General features: G+C 38.9%; 1 protein-coding gene across 1 annotated transcript; it reads left to right on the forward strand.

Moving 5' to 3' along the window:
- The first annotated feature begins 327 nt into the window (after positions 1-327).
- LOC148128340 (vomeronasal type-2 receptor 26-like) lies at positions 328-9,630 on the forward strand. The gene is made up of 5 exons (XM_087934869.1): positions 328-376; positions 483-1,327; positions 6,919-7,137; positions 7,783-7,912; positions 8,726-9,630. The coding sequence occupies exons 1-5, from the start codon at positions 340-342 to the stop codon at positions 9,628-9,630; spliced, it is 2,136 nt and encodes a 711-aa protein (XP_087790995.1). The 5' UTR covers positions 328-339.
- Positions 9,631-10,491: the final 861 nt, after the last annotated feature.

Here is a 10,491-nt window from a genome sequence, read left to right on the forward strand (position 1 = left end):
TCAGAAGGTTACTCAAAAGCAAAGAGGTAGAGGTTTGGGGTGGCACATCATGAGCATGTGACTCTTAGTTAATTCTTTATTAAAGGGTGGCCATCGTTTTATTGCCATTCATCCTCTGCATCAGATTGTTAGTTTTTCTCTTGTATTCTGATGAGTCTCAATCAATAAAAATGTTTAACTGGTGTAACTGGTGTAACTGGTGGCTCTTCCTAAGATAGGGGCACATCATGACCATATGACTCTTAGTTAATTAAATGGTGGCCATCTTTTTATTGCCATTTATTCTCTCTATCAGATTGTTTTTTTCTCTTTTCTTCCAATGTACCTCAACCTATAAAAATGTGTAACTGGTGGCTTTTCCTAAAACGGGAAGGAGATTAACCTTGCTACTCTACATGAGTCAAACTGACTGTTGGGGCCATCGACCTCACAATGCTGACCCCTAAAGTCAACATCAACTTTTACTTTGTCTTTGAAAAAACAATCTCTTTTTCTCCAGCTCGGTGTTGGATTTCAGGGAGAGAAAAGAGTTCATCCTTCCTTCTTCCGGATGAATCCCAAGGAATCTCCTCAGTATGTGGGTTTAGTCCAGCTGCTCCTGTATTTCCAGTGGAACTGGGTTGGGCTTCTGGCCCCTGATAATGACAGGGGAGATGGTTTTGTCTCAACTCTGAAGCCAATGCTCCAGGAGAAGGAGATCTGCCTGGCCTTCTCTGAAAGGCTGAAATCACAGGATCTTGAGATTATACTGAAAAAATTACTTCTCAATTTCCACACTTGGTCAAAAACTAAAGTGATTCTTCTGTTTGGAGATTATCTTTGTACTTTAAGTGTACAGATGATTATTTTTTTCTATGAAAATAGGAGAAACATAACATTTCAGAATGTTTGGATCTTAACCTCCCATTGGAAACTTAGTGTGGAGGAATCTGAAAACACATTGCTATATCTAAAGACTTTCCATGGAGTCTTGCATTTCAAAGACCACACCGGGGATGTCTCAGAATTCAATCAGTTTGTTCTTTCTTTAGACCCCTTGAACCCCCAAGGAGATGTCTTTCTCCCTCGATGGTGGGAAATAGTCTTTGACTGCAAGATCCATAAATTAGGAGAGATCCCACCAAAGGGGGGGAAACCATGTACAGGAAAGGAGAATGTGCAGAATCTGCCCAATTTCACTTTTGAAACAAGCATGACAGGTGAAAGTTACAATATCTACAATGCCGTTTATGCTGTGACACATGCATTACATGCAATGTTTGCATCCAGAGCCCGACCAACTGTGATGAGGTTTGGAAAGAGGATCTCAAATATCCAGTCATGGCAGGTAATTTCTATGGCTTCTTAGAGAGGAAGCTTCCCATATGCGTTTCTTCAATTACTGTTTCAATATCCACATGTTATCATATCAATGCATATTAAAAGCAATTATTAGAAATATATGAATTAAGAATAATGTTTTGTTGGAAGAGTATTTATTTCAACCAATTATTAGGGATGATACCAGAAAAAAATGATCAGAAAAGTATGTATGTCTTAACAACAGCAAGGTTTCTATTTGTACAACATTGGAGAAAGGAAGAAGGACCGCAAGCAGAAGAAAAAGTTAAGAAGATACTAGAATGTGCAGAAACGGATAGACTGAACATTAAATGGAAAGAAGACACAGAATATGATCAAACATGGAACTTATTTTACCAGTGGTTGGAGAGTAAAAATGGAATATGTATTGTTAAGCAAATTAAATACCCAGGCAACACGATGTTTATTGAGCACTAAGAAATGTAATTAATAGAAAATTAATACAATTTCTTACAAAAAGAAGAAGAAAGACCTTTGTAAAGTCCTGAAAGGCTTTAATGTTTGCCTGGGTTTCAGGAGGTAATCATGACAGGGAGTAGATATCAGCTGAAACCAAAACAACAATCTGGCTGTGTTTGAGAAAAAAGCTTCAACAAGTCAATAGAAGTCCTAGTTGGCATATGGAATGGAATGGAATGGAATGGAATGGAATGGAATAGAATAGAATAGAATAGAATAGAATAGAATAGAATAGAATAGAATAGAATAGAATAGAATAGAATAGAATAGAATTCTTTATTGGTCAAGTGTGATTGGACACACAAGGAATTTGGCTTGGTACAAATGCTCTCAGTGTACATAAAACAAAAGATACATCCGTCAAGAGTCAAGAATCATAAGGTACAACACTTAATAATAGTCATAGGTTACAATAAGCAATGAAATCCTTCTAGTCAATAAAAATTGTAAGGATAAAAGTGACTAAATTGCAGTCATACAGTCACATGTGGTAGGGGATGGGTGATAAGGAGTGATGACAAGATTAATACTAATAGTAGTGCAGACTTTGTAAACAACTTTGTCCAAGTGTTTGTTCTGACCCAAGCCTTGTTCAAATTAAACAAACACAAACCGTGTAGAAAAATAAACCTTTTTAATGTGGTGCTGTGAATTCTGTGGATTCACAGCCAAGAGTCATTTAAAACTAATTGTCCAAGATAAGAGCAAGCCCTTTCAAAGTTGCAAAAGGCTGCCAAGAACAAAAGACTAATTGCAGATAAATATCCAAAGCCATAAGTTTCAAAAACAAATTGGAGTAAGCAGGGATTCAACGAGAACTCTGAGTATAAAAAACTTCTTTGCTTCCTGCAAAGAACCAACCACTGAGGGCTGGCTTTTATCCCTTATGGGAGGGGCCATCATCTTCAAGCCTTACTTCCGAGTTGCCCATGGTGTTTCAACTACTCTCTCCTTTCTAGTAGCCCTCCACACACGTGCACCGAGCACAGACTCTCCGGGGTCCTCTCTGTCAATGCTGCCAGACTCCACAAGCTCTGAAGGCAGCACCCCACTCTCCGATAGCCTGGCCCCATCCCTGAATCACATGCAGGCTCCTTGCTAAAAACTGTCCTTGTGTCTAATTATTCTGGTGTGCAGTGCTCTATAGCATTGTTTTGATGGTAGGAGTTGAAACAGCTTATGTCCAGAATGTGAGGGGTCTCTAAACATTTCCACAGCCCTCTTTTTCACTCGTGCAGTATACAGGTCCCCGATGGAAGGCAGGTTGGTAGCAATTGATTTTTCTCAGTAGAATGGCTTGTGTCCAGTTATTCTGTGTGCTCCAACACTGGAGGCTTTTAAGAAGGAACTGGACAACATGGTATGGGGTCTCCAGCTTCAGCCAGGGGTTGGACTAGAAGATCTCCAAGGTCCCTTCCAACTCTGTTATTCTGTTATAACATGAAGAACAAGAAAGCATTTTCAGAATTGCAAGATTGTGTTAAACCAAGCAGTTGTGAGTAATTGTTCATCCCAGAAGTAGAACTTTTCATCTTTGATTCTGCAGGATAGTTTGCTGTCTCTCTTAGGACTCCTTTGCAACCTACCAGTTTTGTGGATTATTAGTTTCTGCTCAAGCAGTAACATGGTGGCTACCACAAGAAAAGACTTTCTAAATGTTGTGTCAGGTGTAAAACATTGAGACCACATGTGAAGTTCCAATTAGACTGATTTTTTTTACTATTCATGCCTATTCATTGGAAGCTAATAGATGAACTGTTAGTACTATCTTGTTGTTAGATAAGGATCAATGGAACTCAAAAGGGACTGGACTTAGTCCATTTGTGGCTACATAGAGTTTCCTCTTGATTCCTCTTTTGAATCCATGCTCCATGTCTGTCACTCCTCCTTACAGCTTCAGTTTGTTAAACAGAATAAAATTGAGCTGTGGAGAGTCTGAATGCCCATGAGAGCAACAGAGAGGACAGAGGCAAGAATGGTTGAAGGGGGAGGAGAAGGAGAAGATTAATAGTAATAATAATGCAGACTTAGAAAATAGTTAGATAGTGTTGAGGAAGTTATTTGTTTAGCAGAGTGGTGGCATTCAGGGAAAAACTGTCCTTGCGTCTAGTTGTTCTGGTGTGCAGTGCTCTATGGCATCATTTTGAGGGTAGAAGTTAAAAGAGTTTATGTCTGAGGGGTCTGTAGATATTTTCAAGGCCTTCTTTTTCACTTGATATACACATCCTCAATTGAAGGCAGGTTGGTAGTGGTTGTTTTTTCTGCAGTCCTAATTACTCTTTGAAATCTGTGTTTGTCTTGTTGAATTGCAGAACCAAACCAGACAATTATAGAAGTGCAGATGATAATTGCAGAACAACCTGCATCTCCCTCAGTATGTAACCCAAATCCAACTTGTACAAAGACAATTCATTTTAACCTTGGTTCATGTTTTTATAGTTTAAGAACCTATGTGACACACACACACACACACACAATTTGTTCAGTTTTACATTTATTGCACTGCTCAGCTTGTTGTGTGAATGCAGCCAGTCTTCGTCCATCTGAACACATAAAGCAAGATTCAAAATAGTCTTAATGGGTTGTTTGTCTCAAAACCATCATTTTTATTTTATTTTATTTGGTTTGTCAATTGTTTACAGGATAATAGGTATAAGTAAAAACATAGTTATGAATACATGGATACATATAAGAAAAATAAAAGAAACAATAGGACAGGGACAGTAGGCACATTGGTACACTTATGCATGCCCCATACAGACCTCTTAGGAAAGGGGTGAGGTCAATAGTAGAAAGTCTAAGGTTACAGTTTTTGGGGTTTGAGAAAGAAACCAGAGTCAGGTAGAGTATTCCAGACATTGACCACTCTGTTGCTGAAGTCGTTTTTCCTGCAATCAACTTGGTGTGATTAACCTTGAGTTTGTATCTATTGTGTGCTCTTGTATTGTTATGGTTGAAGCTGAAGTATTCATTGACAGGTAGGACATTGCAATGTATGATTTTATATACTATACTTAGATCGGACTGAAGGTGGTGTAGTTCTAATTTTTCTAGGTCTAGAATTTCAAGTCTGGTGGCGTAAGGTATTCTGCAATGAGTAGAGTGGAGAACTCTTCTTGTGAAATAGTTCTGGACTTTCTCAACTGTGTTAATATCAGATACATAATGTGGGTTCCAGACTGATGAGCTATATTCGAGTATTGGTCTAGCAAATGTTTTGTATGCTCTAGTTATTAGTGTAATATTACCAGAGAAAAAGCTACGTAAGATTAGGTTAACAACTCTCAATGCCTTTTTGGCTATGTAGTTACTTACAGTGGGCTCTAGCACTTAGATCATTAGAGATGAGTACTCCAAGATCCTTGACAGAGTTTGGATCATCAACAAGGTCTTGACTATTCAGCCTGTATTTTATTTTCTGCAAAAATTTTGCCAATATGTAAGACAGAGCATTTATTTGTTGAGATCTGAAGTTGCCATTTGTTTGAGCATTCTGATACATAGTCAAGGTCTTTTTGAAGGGGAGCAGCATTGTCTGTGGTGTTCAATAGCTTTACATCGTCAGCAAAGAGAACTCAATTGCTCTTAGTATGATCACAGAGGTCATTTATGTAGAGTATGAAGAGAGTTGGTCCTAGAACAGTGCCTTGGGGGGCACCGCTGTTGACAGGTACAGAATTTGATAGGACACTCTCAATTTTGACCAATAATTGTCTGTTTGACAGGAATACTTCTATACAATTATGCAGGTGTCCAGAGATACCATAAGATTTTAGTTTTAGGAGTAGTTTGAATCAAAGGCTTTACAGAAGTCTATGTAGATTGCGTCTATTGCTTTGCCCTGATTGAGTTGTATAGTCCATGTTTTCTTGCAGTGTAAGAGTTGCAGGTTACAGGATAGTTTTTTTCTGAAACCAAATTGTTTATTAGAGAGTAGGTTGTTTCTAAGTGGAGGATGATGGATTGGTTAATAATTGTTTCCATGACTTTACAGGTGACACAGCATAAAGAGATTGGTCTGTAATTTTGAACTGGGCTGGGGTCTTCCTTTTTGAAGACGGGGATGACCATGGCTTATGATCATAGTTTTGGCAAGGAGCTGGTCCTGAAAAATTTTTCAAAGATTATGCTTCGAAGTTTGGCTATGGCAGTGAATAGCTTTTTTAAGAAGTAGAAACATGTTCTGTCCGGTCCAATAGATAGAGATGGTTTTAGATTGTTTAGTGCTTTTTCAACATTGTCTTCTGTAAAATCGATATATATCAGATCATTGTAGTTGTCTGTGGTTCAACTAGGAAATATTGAGCATGATCCGCTGCTGTTTATAAAAACTGAGCTGAAGAATGTGTTAAAGATGTTGGCTTTAATGGTGTCTTCGTTGCAGTCTTTACCATTAGGTCCTTTCAGGGATGGGATGGACCTTGAGTCTTTTAGTTTGTTGTTTACAAAATTGTAGAAAGCGCAGGTGGAATTGGTGCGTAGAAGGTTTTCCTCTTGTTTAATGTGATAATTGGTGCCTTCAGTCTTTATCTGGTGGCATAAGTTTTTGTATCAGCTTTTGAAGTTGGCAACAAAAAAAATCAGACTTTTCTGCATTATTGGACAGACATTGAACTTCTCTGAATTGTGAAGAGACAAACCAAGGCAAGCACTTTCTTTTCCTTGACTATATTTCATCAAACATGGCTCTGGCATGTGCTCTGTTCAATTCTCAGCTAGAGAAAATCAGAGGAATTGTTGCTAAAGTGAATTTATCAGTTACAAGAAATAAGTAAATACTTAAAACTGTAATCAAATATCACCGATGGAAAAGCACATGATTAATTTTGGGATGAGGCACTGAAATCATTCAATGTCATTATTCTGGTAATGCTTAATTTGAAGAAACCATGATACAAAAGATCAACAATAAAGATTTCTTTTGTAGTTTCAGAGTAAATATTTGTCATTATTCAGATTCCTCAGTTCTCCACCAAGGGATTCATCTAGCTTTACAGACATAAATTCCACTTCTCAAGATAATCACCATGTTCTGAAAGAATCCATAACCGTAGCTCTAACCAAATACTCCTATTTTAAAGATCTGTTTTATTTCAGATTCTTCCCTATTTGAGGAATGTGCAGTTCAACAACGGTGCTGGAGAGGAAGTCTCCTTCTCAGACGATGGACTGGGATCTGCTCGTTTTGACCTTCTCAATTGGATTTTCCTGCCCAATCAATCTTTTGTCCCCATGAAGGTTGGGCAAGTGAATCCTGAGGCTCCCCCAGGCCAGGATTTTACCATTAACTCTGATGGAATCATCTGGGCCACAAAGGTGAGCTGCAAGGAAATATTGTAAGTCCAGGGAAAGATTCATTATCTTCTTGAAATGCAGAACATTTTTCCAACTTGAAAAATAATCAGTTGAGTCAGAAATCATGACAGTCATTTGGTGAAGAATCTGCTTTTCATGTAACACAATTGAGGCCTAATTTTTGTCATTCCTCAAAGGGAACAGTGTCTGCTTGAAATGCAGGATGCAGTTACATCAAGAAACAGTGATTTCCATAGACTATTTCTGCTCAGTTGTATCCTCAGCGTACTTTCTTTTAGAAATGCTGTGGTTCGGTCCACAAGCAGAAGTGGTATTCAGCAGGTTCTGACCAGTTCTGGAGAACCAGTAGTGGAAATTTTGAGAAGTTCAGAGAATCAGCAAATACCATCTCTGACTGGAGATTATACAGTATCCTTCCCCTGCCACACCAACAAAGCCTTCCTTTGCAGGATGAAACCCCACTTCCAATCTCGGTTGAGAGCTTGAGAGTGCCATTGACCTGAATCCCCCAGCAGCTGTTCCTGTTTTTAATAGACAATGGTGAACAATGTGATTAGAAGTGATTCTGAGCATATAAATGGGGAGGTGGAATAGAAATAGGAATGTGGGAACCAATTAAACAATTCATTGGTATTTCTCTTTCAGACCATCCCGTTTGCCAGGTGTGGCAGGAAGAGGTGCCAGGCAGGAGAAAGGAGAAGAGTTTCTGAGGGCAAGCAAGTTTGCTGCTACCAGTGTGATGCATGTCCAGAAGGGACCATTTCTAATCAGACAGGTAGACCAGACTTTAAACCTTAAACCTCCAGAATTAAAGGAAGACATTTATTTAATCAATCTATTTTTGTTATTGTTGTCATTTCTGATGAGATTGACATCCACTCATACTGCCCCACCATAGAGGATACTTTTCCTAGTGCTCAGCAATTGCTTGCAGTATATATTTAGGACAGAATTTGTGAATCCCCAACATGCATTTCCACTCCTACTCTAACATCCAACTGGGAAAAACAACACGCAATCTTTTCCGGAGGAAGTGGGGTCTGTGGTCCAAAGCTTTAATTTTTTCATTTAGTGCATGCTTCTTCCATCAGCTCTATCAACCTCTGAAAAAATAGACCTGCCAGGGAAAGAGGAGCTCCATCTATCTCTCTTCAATAGAGGAGGAGGAATCAAAAAAGTCTGAATGAACAGATCTGAAGTACAAAGCAGAAAGGTTAAGGCAGGTATGATATATACACAAACAGAATAGCAGCATTTCTGGATAACAGATCTGTTGGTCCTCTATGCATTCCGTTAGAAAGTGAGGGAGAAAATAGGCAGTAATGTCAAACTGAAAGCCATATTACCCATGGAATTGGCCCAGTGAATGGATAGCTGGAACTGAACAAATCTTCATCATTGGCTAATCAGGATCATCATAAAGGAAGAATTATTTGCTCCTTTTGATGCCCCATCAATAGCACAGTGGGTTGTTACCCTTTGTGGGTAGGTCACCAGCAGAAAGGCAACATGCATATCACCTTTGTGGGAGGGATAATATGCATGGCAGTTGCTCAAGAAATCCTTAGACAAAAACTTTTGATTTCAGATGCAGCTCACTGTGAACCCTGCTCAGAAGACCAATTTCCCAACAAGGACAAAGACCAATGCATCGCCAAGAAACGCCACTTTCTTGCATATGAAGAAACCCTGGGATATATTTTAGTTTTTCTTGTTCTTTTTCTCTCCGTGATCACTTCTGCAGTCCTGGTAATTTTCTGTAAACATCATGACACACCGATTGTCAAGGCCAACAACCGAGATCTCACCTACATCCTCCTGGTCTCCCTTCTGCTCTGCTTCCTCTGCTCCTTCCTCTTCATTGGTCAACCACGGAACATCACTTGTCTCTTCCAACAATCTGCTTTTGCCATTCTCTTTGCCCTTGTGGTTTCCTCTGTGTTGGCAAAGACCATCATGGTGGTTCTTGCCTTCATGGCCACCAAGCCAGGGAACAAGACAAGGAAACTCTTAGGAAAACCACTGAGCAACTCCATTGTCATAGCCTGTCCCCTGATCCAAGCAGTCCTTTGTGCCACTTGGCTGGGAACCTCTCCTCCGTTTCTTAATTTGGACTTCCACTCCTTGTTTGGAGAGACCATCTTGGAATGTAAGCAAGGCTCAGCTGTAATGTTTTACAGTGTCCTCTCTTACCTAGGACTTTTGGCCCTTGTCAGTTTCACAGTGGCATTTCTAGCAAGAAAATTGCCCGATAGTTTTAATGAAGCCAAGTTCATTACTTTTAGCATGCTGGTCTTTTGCAGTGTTTGGATCTCCTTCCTCCCCACCTACCTGAGCGCCAAAGGGAAGTCCATGGTGGCAGTGGAGATCTTCTCCATTTTGGCCTCTGGAGCTGCTCTCTTGGCTTGTATTTTTTTCCCCAAATGCTACATTATCCTACTGAGGCCTGATCTGAATTGTAGAGAAAATATAGTAAGAAAAAATAATTTCTAATTAATGCTGGGATTGGCCTCATTTATATTTAGCTTTATGGTATGTTTAGAATGTGAAAAGATTTCTAATAAATGATGATGTGAAGGAGGAATTTATCCATAAAAGAGAACAGGAAGAAAAAGAGTATTATAAGATTTGGGATTTATTTTATGAATGGTTAGATAGAAGACTAAAAAACTGAAATATCGGATAACAGTAATAATATACTATAACTGATTATTATTGAATAAGAATATGAATATCATTTAGTAATGATGAGATTTGCTTTTGAAAGATTATATAGATTGAAATTATGTGGTTAATGATAATATAATAATGGAATAATATGATACAGATTGTTGACTAACATGGTCTATGAATATAATCAAATAAGAAGTGTATAATCATACTACTATGCACACAAGTTATATGTACCCAACTGACACACTGTAAAATTGAAGGATGGTTTTATTTGTTGTTTTTGTTATAAAAATAAAAAAAACCTTTTAAAAAAAGAGTCACATTGAGCCAGAATGGATGCACTGCCCTCATCTTGCTCTTTCCTAAGTTCATATAAACATGCAACCAATGTCTTATCCATCCCACACCCAATCCTGAAACCTCACTGAAATGAGGATTCATCCAGGGTCCACCAAAATTATCCAAGTATGATGTGGTCCAGCCATTGTTCCTTGAGTAAGTGTCAAACTGAGTCCTCTTTCAGAGGCAGGGGAACAATTCCCATCTCTCAGGGATGATTCATGCTGGCTTCATCTCAACTGTGGGTTTGTTCCCAATAACAGAAGATTTTCTGCCTCCACCCTCCCACCACTCTTGTCTCTGTCCTCTCTGTTGCTCTCATGGACATTCAGACTCTCCACA

Source organism: Pseudonaja textilis, chromosome 1 (genome assembly GCF_049901715.1).
Source record: "Pseudonaja textilis isolate UNSWEBS1 chromosome 1, rPseTex1.2, whole genome shotgun sequence".
NCBI lineage: Eukaryota > Metazoa > Chordata > Lepidosauria > Squamata > Elapidae > Pseudonaja > Pseudonaja textilis.

What these genes read in the sequence shown, in the direction of transcription:
- LOC148128340 (XM_087934869.1), top strand. Translation starts at nt 340, where the DNA reads ATGTGTAACTGGTGGCTTTTCCTAAAACGGGAAGGAG. An exon ending in GAATCATCTGGGCCACAAAG is followed by an intron (nt 7,138 to 7,782) that starts GTGAGCTGCAAG and finishes TTTCTCTTTCAG; the next exon opens with ACCATCCCGTTTGCCAGGTG. An exon ending in GACCATTTCTAATCAGACAG is followed by an intron (nt 7,913 to 8,725) that starts GTAGACCAGACT and finishes TTTTGATTTCAG; the next exon opens with ATGCAGCTCACTGTGAACCC.